At 37.0% G+C, this 23,632-nt stretch overlaps 1 protein-coding gene across 6 annotated transcripts; it reads right to left on the bottom strand.

The window, feature by feature from the left end:
• Positions 1-276: 276 nt before the first annotated feature.
• lnpa (limb and neural patterns a) lies at positions 277-20,599 on the bottom strand. Of its 6 annotated transcripts, XR_005951007.1 has the most exons (15): positions 19,502-19,671; positions 19,131-19,211; positions 16,708-16,749; positions 14,222-14,409; positions 13,665-13,723; positions 13,427-13,467; positions 11,059-11,142; positions 10,912-10,966; positions 8,149-8,361; positions 7,704-7,748; positions 6,172-6,277; positions 5,660-5,730; positions 5,119-5,280; positions 2,440-2,684; positions 277-567 (listed from the first exon to the last, which is right to left on the bottom strand). XR_005951007.1 is itself a non-coding variant. In XM_041261810.1 (14 exons), the coding sequence occupies exons 2-14, from the start codon at positions 19,155-19,157 to the stop codon at positions 2,494-2,496; spliced, it is 1,284 nt and encodes a 427-aa protein (XP_041117744.1). In that variant the 5' UTR covers positions 19,158-19,211; positions 20,521-20,599; the 3' UTR covers positions 277-2,493. The 6 variants fall into 6 exon arrangements, 5 of the variants coding, with proteins under 5 accessions (XP_041117744.1, XP_041117743.1, XP_041117746.1 ...); XM_041261810.1 differs by lacking the exon at positions 19,502-19,671 and adding an exon at positions 20,521-20,599 and having other exon boundaries at positions 277-2,684; XM_041261809.1 differs by having other exon boundaries at positions 277-2,684; positions 19,502-19,670.
• Between the last annotated feature and the right edge of the window lie 3,033 nt (positions 20,600-23,632).

Raw genomic sequence — 23,632 nt, 5'->3', positions numbered from 1 at the left:
CACTGTTGTAAATGATCAATGAGGTAAAATAAAATGATCACAAGCTAAAATAGCCTTACTAATGAAAACAGAACAGCTTACAATATCCCTTAGTGACACAAGGCAATACCTTGTGGACATCAATGCATGCACTAGAATATAAATCATTTATCTTACGTGCTTAAACACCCCAGTTCTAAGGAAGAGTAAACATGTACCCATACTGCATGTTTATTTGAATTTCTGTTGGGATGTGTCTAAAATAACTAAACTTAGTCAATGACAAATTTCCACAGATTCTTTATTGTTATAGGCATACCCAATTTAAATCTACATACATGTACATGATGCAGATTTGTTACCAATTACGGACATAAGAATACAGGAAACATTTTAAAAAGCAGTGGAAATTAACAAGAAAATGTCTTCTTGGAACCCTTCTATCCATCTTGTGTGGGAGACTTGTAGAGATGTTGAGTATCAATGCGTTTGTTTGTGGATGGAGGTTGTACGGTAACCTACTTTAGAGGCCTTTGTAAAATGTGTGTTCATGATGCACTTTCAAATGAAGATCTGCATGAGTTCTTCCTAAAGGTAAAAGTAAGAGAACACTATTTCATGAAGATTGCCTCCCTCGTTGATAAGTCTGTCACCTGACATTCAACATGTGTCTATTGATGTACAAACACTATTTCTACTTGTTTTTCGTCAGCATTCAGTTTTATATTATTTTTAACTGTAGATATACACGTATTGCAATCACTTCATGACTTGTTTTCCAGCTTACCATCAACAAAAAATATTTTGAAAAGTCCACCTGTCCTAATCAAAATAATTAAAGCATGTAGCTTTTATTTAACTCATGCTGCACCATCAGTAAGATCTATTTAGGTAACTACAAAGGCTAGATACTTACCAACTGTTTTGTATTTCATATTTTTTTTAAATCCCCCAACAGTAATAGCTGCTTATTAATTAAAACCTCTAAGCTCATTCCTAAAAACTTGCATGCGAAGAAATAACATGTTTCAATTTATTAAACTATTTTTTCATATTTTATAAAAAAAAAAAAAATATAATAATAATAATAATAATAATAATAATAATACTGTGATCATGTTTTTAAGCCCTAGCTGTGAAGGCAGGCTACAAGGCTGGTCTGTTTAAATCAGATTAACAAATTTTGTTTATCAGACTGACTATTACGGAAGCAATTGACAGTTAAGAGTTTAATAAAAAGCATGGAAAGTTGGCGATGGAAGTGAATCCTAGAACAGCACAAAGTATATAAAAATAAATAACACACAAAAACAATGATGAAAGAAGGTGTGGCGATGAAATACAAATGCATTATACGATACAGATAGTGAAGAAACGCTTCTGAACTACTATTTCAATGACATGTGCATTAGAATCGACTAACAACTGGTTAATCCATCTGGTTCACCGTCTTAAAACTAATGTGTAGTTTTGTATCCACAACGTAATAAATTTAAAAGGATGGTTATGGAAAATACCAACTACTGATTGGCAAGTAACAGGTAGAACAGGGTTCAAGAAATCAAAGTTGCAGTATACAATCTTGTTAAGCGTGGCCCTACAATCTGATTCCTTAGTAGTCACTATACGTTATAAGAAATATGAACATTTTCATTTTAGTTTCACATTATCTATAGGTAACAAAGTAATTTAAAAAAGCAAAAGAAAAGATTACCATTTTTTTTTTTTTTTAATTTATTTTTCCTATTGGAACACCTTAAAAACAGAGTCACACAGCTTGGCAAACGTAGTGTACTTTGCCTATTTTCAGGAATAAATAAAAGTTGAACAAATCTAAGCTGAACTCTCTTTTCCTACCAATATCTTTACCATGTAAACATGAGGCTGCCCTCATCATGCCAATCAATGTCTTAGTACCTGAAATCTTCACAATTTTTCAGTTATTAGCAAAAGGCAACTTTTAGCTGTAGATAACTGTACACATTATATTGTTACGTGCAACAGTAAAATGTTTTTACATTGTGTAAATGCCATAAAAAAAAAAAAAAAAAAAAAAAAAAAAAACACTTTCCACAAGAAAAACACCCAATAAACAGTGCTAATTCGTCCCTTGATCACCCATGCGTTTTACCATTAAGGAACTTGTTTAATCTTTGAAGTTCATTTTCTCTATGATGGGTAAAAAACACATGTAATAATAACAATAATAATAATAATAATAATAATAATAATAATAATAATAATTAAACTTAAAAAAGTAACAAGGCAGGCTGATAATCTTTTCTCCACTTTCTCCTTAAAATCTACTCTTGGCAGCGACACCACTGTGTACAAAATATTGACACATTTTACACTGAAGCCCAAACAGTTTCAGTGCCGTTTTAAACAAGAGCACCTTGCCTGTTTAGACAGAGCCTAGGCAAAATGTTAACTAAAACAAAATAAAAATGCAAGTCATACTTAAAGTCAAAAGCATCAATGTGTATTTTAGCTAGGATTCAGGCACAGAGGTCTTTATTCAGTTTCCATGAAGGAAACCTCTTCCTGTTCTGCTTCAGCATTCTCCAATGGTTTTTGCTCCTCCACTTGGACAGTCTGTTTTTCATCACTGGCCTGAGCATCCGCCTCAGTTTCTGCAAGCTTCCCTTCCTGATAAGGGTCTGTGTCCACTGGCTTCCCTTCCTGTCTTGCTTCTTCCAAAAGGACTGAAATGCAGCATGCAAACAACAGTTATTATATTTATACATGCACTACAAGTGAGATTAAAAGATAGAACCATACAAGGTGGAAATTTTTCCTACAGTAAAGGATTGCCTATCTAAGTTGTTTCACCTTTAATGAAACTACTGTAGGGCGTATTTGCAGAAAACACACTAGTGTCTAGTGCCACCGTCTTAAAGGATTTGAAAATGCAATGGAAAACTAAAATTTGGCATCAAACATTTCTGAAAATACACCATTTTGTTTTACATTTTTTACAGTTTCCAAATTTATATGGCTTGTCCTTTAAAGCTAATCGTAATTACGAGAAATATAAATGTAATTGAAAGTAGTAATCGATTGCGTTACCCAGATTCAATAAATAAATCAAACATTCACAAATATATGAATTATACAAAGTGAAAGCTATAATGTTCATTAACAACCATTACCTTGCAAGATGACCAAAAAAAAAAAAGAAAAGAAAGTTACCCCTTAACCTCTAGCCATTTCAGATCAACCACAACAGCCATACAAAGTCTTTTGAGTACCTTACAGAACAATGATGGTTTACATTAGTTTCAGTGTTGGCCAGCGTGCAGTATTGTAAATAAACCAATTCTGATTCAAGGAGATGGAAGTATCAGAAATAATCCATTCCAGAGGTTAAAGGGTTAAACATTTGTAAAATGATCATCTTATTTACAGCATGCAAACATTTACCACTGACTACTAATACCAGAGTGTGCAAACCTGCTGCAATTAATATTCTACATTCTACATTTTACATAACCGTTTCCAATGGACATATCCAATCTACCAGTAAGCTCTGAGCACCAAGCTCACAAAAAATGCATATACGGGTGTGATTGTAAAGTCATTAGGCCACTGTGCAAACCTCCTGTGGAAATATTAAAAAAAATATTAAAAACTGAGAAATACAACTTTGCAGAACTTCCAAATGATAGGGAACAAGACTTTAAGGCCACCAACATCAGTTCTAAAGGGACTTGTAACTGACAACGTTAAGTCATAATAACATTAAGGAACACAAACTTACATTTCTATAGTGAGATGGAAAGGTTAAGGTGACAGTACAAATAATACCAGCTTTTGCGGTCCCCTGTACAGGCACCATGTGTTGGGAAAGAGCTCCATTGTTGATGGAATGTGGAAAACATCAAAATGCATCACTTTCACAGGAATATATACAGCACGTCTTGATAGCGCATCCTTCAAACAGGTTAGGAATGTTGATTCCACAAAACAATTGCAAACTGACCTACTTAAATAAAAAATGTATGAACTTTTTTTTCCCTCCAAATTCCATTAATGTGACCGCTGCTAGAGTAGCTGCATCAGTACAGAAATAAAATGTACAATTGTTGTGGATTTTTAAAAATGCAATAGATTAATAGGAATAAATAACATCCTTATTTTAGGTTGATTGACAGGCAGGTGATAGATGGAGTCCACATAGCTTTTTATTGATAGCAATGCATGCATCTATAAAAAGGACACCTTTTTTTTGGTGATGGACATTGAGTGAGGAAAAACTGAACTTTACTCTGATCTGTTGCTAAAAGTAACAATGACTTCCTTTTTTGAATGCAACCAGGGAATGATTCCCCCCCCCCCCCCCCCTTCTTTTCCCAGCTAATCAGAGAAAAGGATAAGAAACTATTAGGCATGATGACGTAAATGGAAAAAAGAACATACAAATAAAAGCACACCCTGAAGAAAATATAACATAGGCAATATATATAAGTTGCTTTAAAAGGATTGCAACATTAACTTTGCAAAGAAATAAACGCTCAACTTTCATGAAATGAAACAAGATTTGACAGTTAACATTTAACAGAAGGTCAGTACTGAAAGTCCTAGGATATCAATGCAATTTTTACAAGCATTTTGGTGTTACTGTTACAGAGTTTTACATGTACAGTAGAGGCTACTAAATCAAATGAAACTACTGTATAGTAACAGCACTATTTAGCAAGAACTGTGCGTTAAGTTTGTTGTAGGGATAAATATGTGGAAACAGATGCTGATAAATGACAAATGTACTGTAACTTTATATTAAATGAAGAAATGGTGCACAGTTTGACCACAGGAAAAAAAATATATATATATATAAAACACAGATGTTATTCTGGCAGAGCCAGAAATTATTATTCTCAGGTTATTAGTGAGAGTCTGATAATGTCAACTCTGCTTATAGTCACAATTCCTGCCACCATTTAAAGTCATATTAAGTGGGTTTGACCACAGTATGATTTTAACAAAACTCCAACACCCCACACACACACAAACTTAAAACCTCATAATTTCTGAAATACATCAAAACAAAAAAGTTCCCCATTGTTGCAGTCCCAGGATTCTCAATATTTCATTAACAGTCTCCCAGTTACTTGAATTGCCTATTCTGAAGTTCCATACCAGCAGAAGGTTGATTCTCAGGAACACCAGCCTCTGAAACCGCACCAGACGTTTGGGAATCAGCACAAGGTCTTCTTTCAAAACTAAAGTCTGGGAGACGTGGGGCCTGAGGACGAGTCTTCCGAGCAGGATTTAGGAAATAGCAGTATGCACACCTAAATGCTACAAAATGAAATTGGGAGAGAGACGGTTAACAACATACTTCTGTTATCCTACCATCCTGGGGTGTAGATTTAAAAGTACACTGCTTTAATCTCCTGAAATATGTAGCTGAAAGTCTCAAGCTTAATGTTTAACACAAAGAGCACAAAAACTTAAGCAACATATGCACATTGTTATAGAGCAAATAATGCAGCCATCATACTGTCTTGGTTACTATAATTAATAGTAATTTCTCCATACAATAGACATTTTTAAAACTAGAGCACTGTTGTCTATGCAGATTCTTTTCTTTGACTGGGATATATGAATTAATCAATAACATGACAGAAAATACAAAAATGTAAAGAGGCATACCCCAAAACTATTTCCAAAATCTTACCGATATATTCAAATTCCTCTTTCAAGGCCATGCCATTATGGGAAAAGCACTGCTGACAGACAAGGGCATATCTTTAAAAAAAAATAAATAACGAAGACAAGATTACCAAATAGTCAGATTCTTAACTATACCAAACTGTTCAAATGTATTCAGAGATTAGCATATGTTGGCAAATTAATACATTGAATGATCTCAAAAAACTCACATTGCATGAAACCAAAATCGGATGCAAAAAATATATAAAATACATGTTTGTGCTATTATTTATTTTTTTAAATCTAAATGCATTCCACTTCTTTATAGCTTCAACTAAAACATTATACAATGTAAATAATATTTTACCCATAACCTCTAGATTAAACTTAATCTAAACACATAAATAATACACTGCGCAATTTGCTCTCATTAAAGTTAGCAATGAATTGACTTGGCTAAAACTAACTGCATGCTAATAAAAGTGGGTTTACACTATTGAGAGGAAACCATAATAGTGTTAAGGAGCCTCATTTTACCTGTTCTGAGGCCCGTCACCTACTAAGAACTCGACAACTCTATCCATGACTCCTCTCTCCCGTGGAAGGATAGCTCTTGCAAGTGGAGGGCCAGGAGGGTGCAGGCCTGTAGATATAAAACACCACGCATTTAAAAAAAAAAAAAATCAGCTTTAGTGTAAACTAGAAATGGCTGTTTGTCAAGAAAAACCAAAGCAGAGGGCATAACAGGTTAAATGGTTTGTTAACATGAACTAAAATGGATATGAAAAAAGATCTGTATCGTCGATAGCACCAGGAGGTTAAAACAACGAGGCAGCGAGACACAGTACACTTACTGCAATGGAACTTTGAGAGAACCATTTAATACAGCAGACATCAAAATGTTGACTCAAAATGTGCACTGTGGAAAGTAAGTTGCCTTCAATACGGCAGCGATAGTTGGTCAGGGGATAAATGTCAAGGCCAGTAACATACTTAGCACGCGCTCAAATAGTGCCCGATATATGTAAACAAACTGATTTGAAAGGGTTACCGTGCATTGTACAATAGCAATAAAATCAACCGAGTACCAAGTACTCCAATATCACAGCCATCCTAGTCACAGATCAAAGTGCAAACACAAACACACTGCATACAACAGTTGCCAAAATGCCAGTGAAAAATGTTTCAGAAGAATGTTTAATAATTACTTACAGACAAACATCCCTCCAGAATCATATACCTGGGTATTCATGCTGTTGGGGCCTATGGTAATTAATATAACTAAACATCATGAGCAATCATCTCAAGATGACTGGTCATTTTTGCACAGCTTGGCAAACTCTCAACTACCTGCTGGTTAGCACTTTACCAGCATATGGAAGCTCTGTGGTACCTCATGTTTATTAAATTGTTTTTTTCTTCACAAGAAATGGTCTAGTGAAAAACAAACAAAGCTTAAATTCCGCTAGCTCTATAAAAAAAAAAAAAAAATAAAAGGTCATTCTTCTTGAAGAAATGCATGACACTGATATACCGCCAACACACAAAAATATGATCACTGCGGAGAGTGAATTTGTCAGGAGCCTTGCTGAGGAACAGTCAAGCAAATTCTTTCATGTCCCTTCCTGCGTTAAGAATGAACCAGCTTATTAGGCGGTTATCCCCCTTCCCCCTCCAGACAAGTGATTGGGTAGAAAAGCCATCAATTAACCTACTTTAGGTCGACACTGTCAGCTTAAGCACTTCAGTGACTACAGTCTATGCAGCTGTCAATACCACTTAGTGTTCCTACAGTACAGACAGAACTCAGTCTACACAGATATTATGACTAAATAGTGCAAATACATAAGTAGAATTGTGAAGGAGAAGAAGCTGTCTGGCCGATGTTTACTTGTCCCTTGCTGGCAGACTGTTGCCCCAGCGCAGGAATGCATCTTTATTTGTTGCGTGCGTTTTCCTTTTTTTTTTTTGAGATCACACTTTACTACTAATCACACTTTACTACTAGTTGCGCTACAACCTATTGCTCACATCTGTTATTCTCTGTGTAAAAAAAAAATGCTTCCTACCTCTTGTTCTTAATTTTTCCTCCATTTGTGCCCCTAACCCTCGGACTAACAAAATAGAAATGAAAAAGGGTTCATCAAGAAAAGGTTGTAAAAACCAATGCATTAACCGATTATCCAATCAGAACACAAACCTAATGCTGTATAATTATGTTGCTGAATATTATTGAAGGCTTAAGTGTGATTCCAAACCCGTCAGTTAAATGGTTAAATAATCAACTACTTTAGAGGGATTGTTCTAGTGAGAACCTTTAAATAGCTGTTACAAAGAAATTCAATAGTAAAACAAAGTAAATACAGGTAAATTTATGCAAGTCAACCCTCGCCAATTGAAACCTAACTCGGCATGGGAATAGGTTTTCAGTTTTCTTTAAAAAAAAAAAAAAAAAAAAAAAAAAAAGTGCAGGAATTGGACAGGTATTTCAAAACTAAGAAATACTTAATTTACCCATTCCAGGCACTGGTGTACCAGGGCTCATGGATCGTCTCACGAGATTTTGCTGGGCGGCTGCCATGGCCAGGGTTCGCTCTGGGGGACCACCTGGAGCAGAAGTGGGAGAAGGCGCTGAAGGGGTAGCAGCAGGACGAGGAACTCCTTGGTTGGGATTTATTGGAGTTGCAGGAACAGGATTTATTTGGGAAACATTCCGCTGACGAAGTTCTGGAAAAAATAAATCAATTACAAAAACTGTGACTTAACATATTTTAGCTAACAGTTTCAAGTTTTCTGGCGCAGCTCTCTCTCTCCTCTTCTCCTGGCCCAGTCTACACAGATGTACTTCAAGGATCTGTCCTGGGACACCTCCGTTCTCACTCTACACTTGAATGCTAGGTACTCTCATCTCCTCATTTGGCTTCTCCTACCACCTTTACACTGATGACACCCAGATCTTCCTCTCCTTTGACACCCACATCTCCTGCTTCTCAGAATGCCTCTCTTATCTCAACTTTGATGCATTCTTACCACCTCAAACTGAAACTCTCTAAATCGATCTCCTCCAACCTCTCCATCTCAGTCTTCCTTAAACTATCACTCTTACTCCATCTCCTTCTGCTAAAAACCTAGGCGTTACTCTTGACTCCTCCCTCTACTTCTCTCAACCTATTTTCCCTGACAAGCACTTTCCACTTCTTTCTTAGCAACATCTACTGAATTCATCCTTTTCTCACTACTTATTCCACCCAACTCCTGGTCCAGTCTTTTGAACTCTCCAGACTGAAACGATAACTGACTCCTTGTTGGTCTCGGCTATCCGCACCTTTCAACACATTCAAAATTCTGCTGATCGTCTTGCATTCACCCAACCTTGCTACTCTCATGCTAACCCTCTGCTTCGCACCCTCCACTGGCATCGCTCTTGCCTACCCCTCTCTTTACCACACTGCCACCTCTACCTCCAATCCTCATGTCTCCCTACACCCCCTCTCACCTTCTCTGATCCTCTACTGGCCAACTGGTTATGCCTTCCCTCCACTCACCATCCTCCTGTACCTGCTATTTTTCTTCCCTAGCCCCTCTATTATGGAAACAGCTACCAGAGAACTTCAGGACTGCTCCGTCTCTTCCTTCCGCCACCTCAAGACCCTTTATCTAACCCTCCTACTATGCACTGGACTTGCCTGAACTAAGCACCACGTTATTGGACCCTCAGCTAATGTATTACTGCACTGCTATATTATTGTAGATATAGCTTCTTTTAATCTTAACTTGTTGCATTCTATTTCATATTGTACTTGTAACAGGGAGAGATCTGTTCTGACTCCGCTGGCGTGTTCACGGGCTGCAGGAAGAGAGCGGCAGTCGTCCAACAACCGCCTGTGAGTCATGGCAGTGACACGGGGAGGTGGGAAAGTGGGTGTGTAGACTTTCCCCCTCTCTGAATGGCCGAGAGGCACATCTTGGGAGATTGTTAGCCCTATAAATTAACGCTCCGTTGTTTCCTCAGGTCTGCCCACTTAGACGCAACGAGAGTGCGGGAGCACTGATCCAGGACCGGGAATCCGGCGAAACAAAGAGTTTCATAGCGAGACAGAGAGAGCGGGGAACCCTTGGGCAGACCCCGGCGTATTGTGACAGAACAGGCTAGTTAGCCTACAGAGTAGGACGGTGATCCGGGTCGTGCGGGTTGCGACAACCGGGATGACGCTGCCGAGTGTAGCACCTTTTATTTGTAGTTTTATTACTGTTTTATTTTCCATTGTTCTTTTCGCCTTCATTATTTTTCATTATTATTTTTTTGAGCACCTGCGAGTGCACTTGCTGTTCACGTACCAGCTGTGGTATTTCCGTGGTGCTATCTATCATCGTTGATAGGCAGCCCACGGTCAACAGTGCCCTCTGCCGGAAAAAGCAAGAACTGTTTGAAAATAAAACTGGGCACCTGTGTGGTGTTTTCAAGTACACCTGTCTGTCTCCTAGTCAGTGAATTACCCACACCCCTTCCACAGCACTGTACAGGCGATCCTCGACTTACGACTCTTTTGCATTATTACCCTGCTTCGACTTTACGACATCGATACAGCATTTACGACACCGCGAGACCTGAGCCATGCGTCATGTGCGCAGCTCGGTGTCCGAACTGCAGTACCTGCCGTGATAGCCCTGACTCAGTCTAGCAATTTTTTAAAAAAAATTTTATGCATGTAACTTTTTTTGCCATTAACAATGTCTGATGAGAGTGATTGACTCAAAACCAATCCTAAGTTATGAACTCTGTCACATGAGGGGCTTAACTTCAGGCGATCGTATTTCCTGCTAGGAGTACTGCATACACACACTGAACACGTCATTGGAAACCCCATAGTCTGTACTTTTAAATAAGCCAGTAGGTGTCTGAGTAATATGCGCGTAATCACCAAGCTGAGTGTAAAAATATAAATAAATATTTGCATGAGTACAATATAACGGGTCATTTTTGTAAAACTAGATTAATCTGGCCGAAGAGTCAGGAACGTAACCCCAATTTATAACATTGTTCCAATGGGAAAATGTGCTTCGACTTACGACGAGACTTTCAGTAACCAATTGTGTCGTAAGTGTGAGGACTGCCTGTATTAGTATTATTGCACTTAAATATTTATCTTGCATTGTAACCCTGCAATACCTGTAAGTCATCTTGAATAAATGCAAATAACAAAAAGGTAATCCAGCATAGTGTTTCAGTAGCACTTGTTCACCTATAAAATTAAAAGAAAGCGCAAAAGGTTTTACCTTGACCAGGCCTTGGTGTCACAGGTGGTCCAGCCACTGCTGCAAGTTCCTGTTCCTTAAAAAATAAATAATAATTTTAAAAAGGATATATACGGTCTATCCATCTTTAAAAAAAAAAAAAATACACACAGAAGTCAATTGACTTACATTTTTCTTCTTCGAATCAGGATCAAATCTCTCCAAAATTAATTTTGCAGTTTTATAGGTCTCTTTTTCCATAACTTCTTCAAGCTAAAAAAACAAACAAACAAACAAGAATTGTTAGTTATAATGGTGGTTTTGCAATTGGTGACACTACATATAGCTGAGCATATTAGGGCCACATTTACAAAGCATTTCCTTGAGTGTAAAGTCCTTGGTAAATCTGCCACTGCTTAAGTCATGATGAAATGCAGAGAGTACAGTTTTGCAGTGTTTGTACATATGGAATTAGCATTAAGACTGTATATCGGGCCGTGTTAAAGATTTCAGTGATAATACAGAAAAAGCTGTAGTTAAATAAAAAATCTGCAAGCTAGCAAAAGATCGACAAACCATAATGGCTGCTAATTTTGTTTAACAGCTTCATTGCTATAATATTGCTAATTGTTTACATATAATGACGAGAATAATTACATGCACCAACTTCCATAATGGAATGTGTGAAAATCCATCAGCTATAATTATTGGAAGTTATTAGACATGACTGTAAATGACAGGCAATTTCTCAGATTTATTTCCTCATAGCACTTAATGCTATTCATTTAAAGAAGGTCATTAGCAGAGTGCTTTATGGAATCGTCTCTGTGCCAATTAACTGCTGTCTGCATTGATTTTAGATTATTTATTAGCAGTAGCAATTAGCTTGCTGCAAAGTGCTGTGAAAACTCAATAGAGGCAGAAAGAGATATGAAATTTCCTGTAATGACTTGGAAAAGCCTATATCTCATTTGCTTCGGCATTTGTCTCGGACCACCACTGTGAGGGGAGAGCTGCAACATTCTTCAGAGGAAAATTAAGCAGAGTTTAAAATGAGTTACATACTAATGTATTTAAGAGGTTATGACATAGGAGAACAGTGCAAAAATTCCTGTCAAATTAAATCAGCATTCACTTTAATACAGTTATAGAGTAGTAAGATGCTTTATACTTTAGTTAAAAGATTATTTCTATACGTTGTAATGTTCTACTATAAAATTGTACTTTTTTTGGATCATGGCTTTGGATATTTCTACACCAAAGGTGCGCAACCAAACTCATCACGGGGCGCATACCCAGAAAACTAGTTTAAACCGACGTGTACTGTGGGCAGCACATTACTAAAGAATAATCAGAGTTTAACCCTTAGCTGCAATAGATAGAGATAGATAGAGATCTCTCTCTCTCAATAGATAGAAGGTAATTTACCTTGGGATTACTGTTAATTTTATTTTGTACTGTACAAGCAAATATACAAAACAATTAAAGCATTAATATCGTACTGTTATACCATATACACACACACTGCACAATAATACAAAGCAAAATGAAATATCTACTTGCTGAAATGTTTTTTATTTTAACAGACGAGTTGTTCAGTTGTAGCAGGCAGCAATGTAGCAAAGTCACAGGGCAGTGATGTCACTTCCCTAGCAACAAGCCTCCTATGTTGAGAATGGTTTGTGCATTTAAGAAAGGAGACAAGCGGATGAGAAACAATTACCCTCTGCAGTACGAATTAAAATGGTGTGCTGCTTTTTATGTGAAATTTCAAAAAGCAAAAAAAAAAATATTTACAATATATTCATAAGCGAAATGGAATTAGCACATACTGTGCTGCCTGTCCCTGTTCTACATTGCTCTGAGAAATCACGGAAACCAATTGAATTTCATTAAAAAAAAAAAAAAAAAAAAAAAAAAAACACCCTTGCAGAAAATACTTTCTGCTTTAGCGCCACGAGAGGGCAGGAATAGAATAATAAGCATAGAATACAAAATAATTCCTGTTCTTGTAGATACTTCTGGCTACCACTAATTAAAAATAAATAAATTAATAAATAAAAGGCATGGAGGATCTCGGCTCAAAGTGATGCTATTTTCCCAGAGTGTCAAGACGTCCACCAATTTACAAGTACAAGAGTTTTCCAGGAATTTCATTTCCATGCCATCAGAGTAAAGAAACGCTATTTTTTTGTTGGGTAGAGTTGCTACATAATGAGCTCACTGTCACAACTCATACTGTTGCAACACAGTGGTGGCCCTTTCACAGGGTACAATTATAGCTTCCATTGGCAGGATGTTATAAATAAACAGCTTTATCACTGCATTGTGGAATTTTTGACTCTTGGCAATAAACTCTTGAAGCAGCAGTCACATTGCTTATAATAGCGTGCAGGGTCACATGTGAAACGTGCTGGTCATGACTAACCTATTTATACAGCGTAGATGCTTGTTAAAGCAACTTTGTGTACAGTAGAGACGCACTATTCACCAGAGTTATGTTGCGACATTGTGGAGCACATCATAAAATAAATAAAATGGCGTTCGCAATACTTACTATTTTCTTTTTTTGGGCTTTTAATTCTTCAAGCTTTTCATCTAAAACAGAAGGAATGAAAAGTTAAAAACAAAGTTTTCATCTTAACCATACCAACATTAAAAATGAAACAGGGATTTTCCAACAGTTATGTTTACACAAAACAGTGCTTAATTGTCAGCATGTTAAATGTTGCCAACACACTTTAACCATGTTATTTACAGATCACAACGCTTAAACCAATACAAAGAAATCTTACTGTTTCTTTCTGTTCGTTTAGAGAACATCCAAATCAGCAATTTTCTTAGGAACCATATTCTGTAAAAACACAACAAAAATGTTTTGTTCTCATTTTCTTATCTCTTAGGTTCTCCAACTACTTTCAATAAAATTCAACTAATACTAAGCCACATTTGACATTTTATATGTATGTGAACTCTTACAATAGAAATAAGCATTTCTTATTGCAAAGACTTTAATGTAGAATCTTTGAAGTCTGCAATTATGACTTAATCAAATGGATTTGGTTTGCATCATAAAACTTGAGAGAAGCTCAAGAGTGTTAAATTACACCATTTACAATTTCAAAAACATACATAGAACGCTTGTTATACAGAAAGTCAACTGCCTGTCTTGTTCCAGACATTTGTTGCAAGCAATACTTAGATGTCATATTTATTAATGGTATTTGTTTAAAAGACAGCTCTTTACTACAGAAAGGTTTACTTTTCACAAGCACAGGAAATCAGTTTGCAGCAAACTTTTCCTAGTAACATTCATTGTAAAGTCTTTAATGTATTTCTTAAATCTACTTACAGTATAGGAAATACAAAAAATGGGAGAGCCATGATTAATTTTGCAGTCCATTCCTCAGGAAGATACCATATATACACAATTATACAAGTAAGAAGGTAGAGAAGAGATGAATACAGAAGCAGCCTTCCAACCCATAGCTTTAACAGTCTTTGATTTGTTTCCCTAAATTCTTCCAGTTTCTGTACGTTCTGCGAACAAAACAATTTAATTGTTGATTTTGCAGGAGAAATTTACTGAAACCCACACCCTCTTACCAAATTTAAGTTGAAATACGATGACAACTGTCTTTTTGAAATTTTCAAACAATTCTGAGCCCAATTCTGCAGTAAAAACTCTGGGAAACTTCAAATATTTGTAATAATCCCCCCATCCTCCACTGTTTTATTTTTTTTAATTTTAAAACATTTATTAATACGTTTAATGAACCTGTGAACTTTTCAGTGAAGATCGTATACATGAATATGACTTTGAATTCTAACTTGGGAGGGGGGGGGGGGGGGGGTCATTGTATTACCCTGCTTTGACATTTCAACACATGGAGGGAATCTGGCCAGCAAAGCATTTTGTATACCTTGTCCTCTCAGATGTCTTTAGGGGAACATTATTATCTGATCCTATATTAATCTAAGCTGGCTTTACACGTGTGCAGATGTCTCTGTCACTCTAACCTGTCTGTCTATATATATATATATATATATATATATATATATATATATATATATATATATATATATATATACACACACACAGTACCAGTCAAAAGCTTGAGTACACCTGCTTGAAAATGTAAATCTTGTCAATTTCAATAAAATGGTCACCCAAAGCAAGGGGATTTCAGTCTGAAGCCCAAGTCAGTTAAGTCTGAAATGTGTATAACACAGTGTTAAAACACTGGTCTAAGTATAAAAGTGTCTTTGTTAGATGTTCACTGAGTTAACTAGCATGTTACCTAATCAGCCTTTTGTCACCAATTATTGTTAACAGATGAGGGTCCATGATTACTATAAAATATAGGTAGCATAGCCACAAGTTTGTCATTCATGAATGTAAGGGAGCAGAAAATGGCAAAATACACTCAGTTAAGCAAAGAAAAAAAAGACAGTCTGTAATTACTTTAAGAAATGAAGGTCAATCTTTAAGACAAATCGCATGAACTTTGCAAGTGTCTGTAACTGCTGTGGTCAAGACCATCAAACAATTTGAAGAAACTGGCACTCATGAGGACCGAAGGCAGGCCAAGGGTGACCTCAGAATCAGAGAACAAGTTCATTCAAGTCACAAGTCTGCGAAACCGGCGATTAACTGCCCCTGTAATACAAGCTCAGCTAAATGCTACTAAAAGTACAGATGTTTCAACATCAACTGTTCAGAGGAGATAGTGTGAAGCTGCCTAACTGGAAGAATTGCTGCAAGGAAACCACTGTTAAGAGTGCAGAAAAAGAGGAAGAGACTTGCCTGGGCCAAAAAAAAACAACACAGAAACTGGACGCTTGGAGTGGAAGTGGATCTTATGGACCGACGAGTCAAAATTTGAAATATTTGGGCCAACTGCCGATTATTTGTAAGACACAGAGGGGGTGAGCGCATGAGTTCTGCTTGTATGGTTCCCACTGTCATGGTCTGGGGTTGCTTAGCTGGTGACAGAGTTGGTAGTCTTTACCAAGTCCATGGCAAGCTCAACCAGCATGGCTATCATAGCATACTTCAGAGGCATGCCATTCCATCAAGATTACGGCTAGTTGGGCAGTCCTTCATTCTTCAGCAAGATAATGACCCGAAACACTCCTCAAAGTTGTGCAAGAAGGAAAGTGAAGGACACCTCAATCTAACGACCTGGCCTGCCCAGTCTCCAGACCTCAATCCCATATAACTTGTATGGGACGAACTGGACAGAAGAGTCAAAGCAAAGCTACCCACAAGTGCCCTACATCTCTGGGAATTGCTGCAGAAGAGCTGGGAAGACATGCTGGGTGATTTCCTGTTGAAATTTGTTAACCGAATGCCTCATGTTTGTGAGGCTGTTATTAAGGTAAAGGGTGGCTATTTTGAGGAATCCAAGATTTAGAGACAATTTTCAATTTTCTTGAACATTGCTTTGATACTCCATATGTTTTGTTTATTGTAACACATGTTTTCATTTTCAAGTATTTACAGAAACGTATATGACGTAAAGCATTGTCAATTATGAAAAAAACCTAGTTTCCAGCAAGTGTAATCAAACTTTGGACTGGTACTGTATATATAAAAAACTGCATAGCAACAAGGCTAGCAGTACCAAACAAATAGCAAATCAAGTAAATGCTTTTCACCGATAAGACAACATTACAAACAGAAGCCACCTTTCTTTTTTTTTTTAGTATGTGAAAATATATATTAAAAAGTTTCTTAATCACTTGTATCTGCCCTAACAAAGAGACACTCTCACATATCACAAACAAATAAATAAATACATACATACATAGCAGATGTCAAAATAAAAACGGTACCTTCTCAATGCATTCCAAAACATCTACTGTGGAAGGCTTTGCCTGTTTTAGGGAAAATAAAATAAGTAAATTGTAGGCCAAACACATTAACCCATTTCTTACTAGATTACTATTACCAGGCCCTATTTACAAAAGGCTTTCCTGAAAATGTTTGTTGAATTAAACAACTTTTTTACGTTTTAAGGAACAAATCAAGTGTTTGAATTCATACCGCTTTAGACTATTTAAGGTACACAGGGAGGCACAATTATGAATATTTAAACTTTTTTTAAATCATAACAAACTTAAAAACAAAACACAACATTTTAATAACTCACAAGGTAAATACCTGTGAATAGGGCCCTGCGAATCAATGATTCCGAGTACCGCAAGCTTTGTGACCATGTATTTGCTTTTAAAAAAAGGTCAGTTTTCAAATATTTACACAACCTGTAAAATGACACATTCCCCTGTCAGAGTTAATGTGCAGTATGTCTTAGTAGTTACTCCATTCATTAAATCAAGCAACAACATTGAGGAAGACCATACCTGTAAATAATCATTTTTTTTGTTTTGGTGTAGCTTTCTCACACATTAATTGTGTGACACTAGCAATAAAAATGTGTTTGTTGACCTTGGTTACAGCACAATAATTGAAATGCAGATAAATGCATAACAAAATAGAAGAGCATTCTCCAATTGCTGCATAAATACAGGGAAATCTACCATCTATATTGGATGAGAAACTAGATGCCGGGTCTCCTAAGTAATCTGTTTTGTCAATCCACCCCTCTCAATCTTAACAGAGATACTCAATGTACAGCAGTACAATTCAAACAAGCCATTGCCTTTAAATATAGACATGCACTTTCAAAAGATCTTTGGTTACAGGGACCTGGACTTACATAAACAGGCTTGGTGTATGCCCTGATATTAATAGTTACTCAGTAGAGAGAAACCAATGAGGGACTAATAGAAATGAAGGAATGGCAATGAATACCACCCACTCTTGGATATTCTGAACTACTGACTTTTTGTAGTTGAAATGAAAATTGCAAATGTAAGTCCATAGACAGTTTCATTTGAAGGATTTATTTCAGTACTGAAAGTTAGCATAGCTAATAGAGAATACATTCAGCTGGTGTTAAAACTTTCTCCCAATAGAAAAAGACTTAAGGGCGTTTCATTTATTTCAAGCTCTGAGCAAAGCGATTGTCGAGATCAACCCAGCTGGTGATTCTTGTGCTCTTAGGTGGCTCTCAAAGGGATTTTCTTGTGAAGGACCCTGGGACAGCAAACTGCACTGTACTTACTAATGAGTTCTTTATACGGCAACAAAAAAAACCTGCATCTATAATTGATAAATGAAAACTGGTGGATACTACAAAACTGAAGAATCAACTGCCTGGTTCCACAAACCACAAACTGCACTAATCCTGGAATACCTATATGAACAGGATTACTACCAACTGGGATCTGTGAAACAAGTCATCGTTGTCATGTCTGAATTAATTACATTTAATTAATCTACTTTGGTGAAAACAAAACACAATACAGGTTTTGGTTTAGTGCAAAATTCAGAAAGTTTCAATTCAGCACCGAGAATCTGCTATGAATGAATGACAATCAATGAATGATGATGATGGCTGATGATTTATGATATGTGGTGGGCATGCGGGTCCCGAGTGAAAGATACATTTGTCCAGAAGCTTCATTCATGGGTCCCCGACGGCTACCTGCGCGAGGCTGGCTGGAAACACATGAACGGTTCCATGCATCCCAGTGCCGCAGATAGGAAGTGGCTGCAGCCACCTCCTGAAAAGACGAGGCTGCAAAACCATGACGAATAGTAATAAATAATTAACACGCTCCACACTGACGCCCTGCCACCTATCCCACCAATAATGAAATTAATGAAAATCAGCAGCTGAGACATGGCCCATCCCCCAGAGCATAACTGTGCTGGGGGAAATAGACCAGCCTCTCCAAGCCGACCACTCACACCACAGAACTAAATACAAACCGCTCACCACTCAGGTAAGGAAAACCCCCTATTCCCTTTAAAAAAAAAAAAAAAAAAAGTGGGAAACCTCAGGGAATCCATGGCTGAGGACAACCCTTCCTCCAGGCTCTAACCGGTCAACTCCTGTTTCTGCCTCCCAGCGCTTGACTGGGCAGCCGACACAAAAAAGAAGAGACACGAGAAAATAACAGAGCTTTTATGCACTTGCTGATGACAACCAAGTTTACAATTCTTGTAAAACATTTCCTGATCAACTGCTGCAGTGTAACCACCAGGCATACAAACAATTTAGACGTTGATCTTCTCTTAGTCACGCTCAAATCACTGTAGGGGCTGCACACAACAGAAAGTTAGTTTTGTAAAATCAGATCTATGTGATAAATCTGATTTAGATAATGCAAGTTCATAATTTTATACTCACCTTCCATCTAGAGACTACAGCTCCCATGTTTGTCTCAACCAGTGTTAATTACTTGTTTCTTGAAGGCATCTACTTCTTACACTTTCATGAAAAAACAGATATCAGCATGTTTAAAATGACCATAACATTTTTCATGATGCTAAAAGCAACATCACAAAACAGCATTCCTGTCAAATGGCAACAAATTAAGGAAGAAAATATAATTAAATGGGCATACATATACAGTTCACACAAAATTAAACTAGCTTTAAATTAAAAATGATACAACCTCATAAAACAGTTATAAAGCCTGTATGTGAGAACAGTTGTGTGTTTCTAAAATTCAGTTAAATAAGCTGTAATAAGGATTGCTTTGTTAAGAGTTTCTAAACCTGGAATTAGAATGCTGCTCCAGAAGGTGGTCGTCTTAACTCCCAGTGCTATATCTGAAGCAGCCCCAGCTGCTGTAAACAAACCATCCATGACGTCAGTTAAATACTTCAGAAAATATTATACTTTGTGCATGAAACCAGTTTGTAGACTGGCTTAACCTAAATAAAATAAAACAATATAAGCTGGATTTTATTTAACACAACTGTAAGGGTTAAATTGTTAAATTATTTACACAACATTAATATACTGTTTTTAAAATAAACACTGGGACAGCTATCCCTGTTCGAGTTTTACAATTTACTGTACACGTAAACGTACACTCATGCTATGTCCACTGCTGACACTGCTAAATGTTTTAGTATTGGGTTGTTGCACCTTTTTAGTACAATACAGTTCTCAACAAATATTGAAACTAGATTCAACGCTAGACTTGCAATACAACGAATACAGATTGTCTACACAAATGTTTTCGATTCGAACACAAATAAATATGACACTGGAATGTTTAGCTCCGCGGTATACTGTAATCTCCAACGCTGAACACGTAGGTGCAAATTGTCTTTGTAAACGTTGTTGTGGGCTTGCAAAAATTCAAAGTGATACACAAACAAATATGCGTTTTTATGTAAAGAAACGATGGTAGGTACCTGTCTGAACCGTAAACTGACGCAATCCTACCCCCGTACTTAGGCACATAGCAAATTCAACAGAGTCTTGTACTGATATATATATTTTTTTATTATTATAATGCATACACTTTTAATATTTCAGTTGTTCAAGGATCAATATTTGAAAGTCAGACAACTTATGTGCTGCCAAATTTTCCTGCTGCACTATGATTTAAAAGAAATACAGCACTCCCTTCTTGGGCCCAGGATAATCACACCGTAGCGATGGAAACTAAATGTAAACACCATTTTCTAACTTGCTTTTCATAAGCACCCAATCGGTTTCACAATAATTCTAATGCATCACTTGTTGTTTCTTAAACAAGAGATTCATTTCTGCTACAATTTACCTTCACCGCTCACTAAGCCAGCTCCAACTCTCCCAGTTACGCCTCCCTCCAGCAGACAACGTCACAACATCAATCCCATAAACCAACGCGCAGTGACCCTTTTCAGCGCAACTTTGTCACGTGACACGGGAAGAGGCTGATTATGATGAGGGTGTAAAAGTACGGAGACGTTGAGCTTTGCACTCAGAACTTTGGTACCTAGCTTAGTTTCATTTCTGAAAAATAGGATGTTGATTTAATAAGATCTTTAAGCAAGAATTCGAGCTTTTAGAAAATACATATGTATTTGTATTGAACTAAGTATATTGTCAGTTAGAAACAGAAAAGACCATTTTAGTGAAGACAAGGCAAGGGAAATGCATAATAGAACTACTGTACTAATTTGCCAGGTGAACTTTTTACAAGGTTTAAAGGGCACTCACTTCTGCTTGTAGTATTCTGTATGAATTTGGGTCGCTTATGTTGTGGAACTGTGTTTAAGTATTTTTGTTTTTAACCTACAATTTTTTTTTTATGTGATATTATTATTATTATTATTATTATTATTATTATTATTATTATTATTATTATTAATTAGTAATTTAGTAGACACTTTTATCTAAAGCCACATACATAGACTTGGGGGTCAACTATGCATCGCTGTTGCTGCAGAGTCACTTACAATAGGACCTAATCCGAAGGACAGAGCACAAGGAGGTTAACACTTAGCGGTCCATTTATTCAGCACTTGTCAGGCGCATCAGGTCCAATTTATCTTCACACGCACTGTTTACATTTTTTTTTCCAGAGTAAAACAGGTTTAAAAGGCATGAATCGCAAAAGTACACTCAGTATTGCATCTCCAGCCAAGCCCCACCCTTTGTTCGCTGTATTTTTCACATACCTCTTTATAGACTACTATAACATCTCAAAAAGCTCTGCAAATGTCTGTGATATTCTTTGAGCGCTGGATGCAGAAGCAGCTATCTCCCTTGTTTATGTCCGTGTTATCTCTGTGGTGCGTGGGACTATCAGATACGCCCTTTTTTCGGCTTCATTTGGCTCCTATCGGTCTCACTCGGCCATTGAAAGGTTTTCTCTGCTTTTTCTGGAGAAAGAAAGACTAGAGACCTGTGCTTTACGTCTTTTTGATGATGTCAGACAGGGTCCGACATCGGACTGGAAAGGGAAAATTGTAATGTCGGACCTTTCTAATGTTGTGTATTCATAAATAGGAGGCCAACCCATTTTAAGCAGCCCCAATTAATTCATTTTCGTAATCCATTATAAATAAGATGGCTGGCATATTTAGGTCATGTGGCTTTTTAGGAATATACTTGAGCTACAGCACACTTTGACATATTGCCTTCATATTTTATACGTACGTAGCTTCAGTATTTAATAATTCTCGTACACGTAAAAAAGAAAAAAAAAACATGTAAATCCATATAGGTTTGATATATTCCATACGAGGAATGGAAAATTAATCAGAACCACTAAAAAAAGTATAACATATCCTAGAAGTGTCAATATAACAGCTGTGCATTGAAGTGCCTGAAGACCAGAGATGTCAGAAGTGAGAGAAACACTGATGTGTATACCATGTAGACATCCAACCACAGGAGAGACTGTAACCAGTAGTTACTTTGAGATAATTGAGAATCCAGTTATGGAAATGTGGTTGTTACAATATGCAATTCTGGAAGGCCATGGAAAGGTTGGTTGAAGAAAAATAGGTAAATATTGAAAAGGCTGTTCAAGAAAAGCTTGAAAATAAGCTCAAAGCAATCAGGAAAATTAATTAATCTAGTCCCAGACAAAATTGTATTTGTTTTATAATATGAATATACCACCTCTGCAGCAGCCATTACTTATAGATAGTTGTACCCAGCCCAGTTTTATGTGTAGGGTCACTGGAGAGAAAGTCACAGTGTGTCGAAAAACAATTAGGGAGAGTACATGTCCAGATTGGTCCCTACATGACCATCCATAATTTCTGGATAGCTTGATGTGAAGAGATGAGTCACTGAATGTAGGATGGATTTAGCCAGGATTGGGTCACTTTTGGTAAACTTTAGAGACAGCCTGTGGCTCGACTGTGTAAGGCTTGGGGGCAGGTGGTTAATATAGGCTACAGAGAGCCCAGTCAAAGCAATTACTGCAAGTTTTCCAGCACTGACATAAGTGCTGCCAGTGGTTTCGAATCCTAAAGTTTCTGTGTTTGAAACATGAAATGCTCTGTTGTGCATTTAACCTTGTCTTAAGATCCATGATTGTTTGTTCCTGACCACTGACTCATTTTGTCTAGGTTGTCGTATACAAATGAAGGCACAAAAAGGGATCCATATTTCTGCTACAAACTAACACCACTAGATGCGCTTATCGTGTCTGTCTAGTTTTTTTTTTAGCTTTGATTTCAAGAGCAAATACTGGCAAGTTGAAGTCTACCCTGCTAGACATAGGAGACTGTATGTTTGCAGTGTATGGATTGTGCCAGTTCTTTTGTCTGGGAATTTAAGAGTAGCTTGTGATGAAATGAAACAGTATTATGACACCTCCTGTATCAAAAGTCAGTAAACTGGATCATGTGGTCTAGTAAATCAACTGGAGTGCCACAGCCTAGTCAAGGGGGGGGCAAAGGATAGACTGTGGAAATAGTAAGGGAACAGTGTCCGGATTGATTGAGTGATAAGGAAGAAACTATAAAAAATGTGTTTCTGGTAACCCACAGGAATTGCACCAGAAGACCTTTACAGGCCAAAGGACCAGAAGCAACAAAACTCACCCATCTCCGGCAGACAGTAGCTTGAGGTGTTCACTCGCTGCAAGGAATGAGTTGTGGCACAGAATATATCACCATGTTCTACACATTTTCTAATGTGTTTAATGCATCTGTACTTCTTGATCTGATGATACTGTGCCTGGTGTAAGATTATGTAAGGTTTGTTTATTTAAAATAATAAAACTGTCTTCAGGTAATCTTTAATCAAAACAGTTTAATTCAGGAAGAAAGCAAATCCAAAAGACATTACAGAATGTAGTCACATGCAGAAGCTGCAGGTCAGATCTTGAACAAAAATACTGCAGGTCACAATGTACAGGACTCAGAAAGGTACTAGGATTCCAAAATCAA

Source organism: Polyodon spathula, chromosome 10 (genome assembly GCF_017654505.1).
Source record: "Polyodon spathula isolate WHYD16114869_AA chromosome 10, ASM1765450v1, whole genome shotgun sequence".
Lineage (NCBI taxonomy): Eukaryota > Metazoa > Chordata > Actinopteri > Acipenseriformes > Polyodontidae > Polyodon > Polyodon spathula.
The sequence above is the reverse complement of the archived record's forward strand: the minus strand, read 5'-3'. Positions and strand labels throughout refer to the sequence as shown.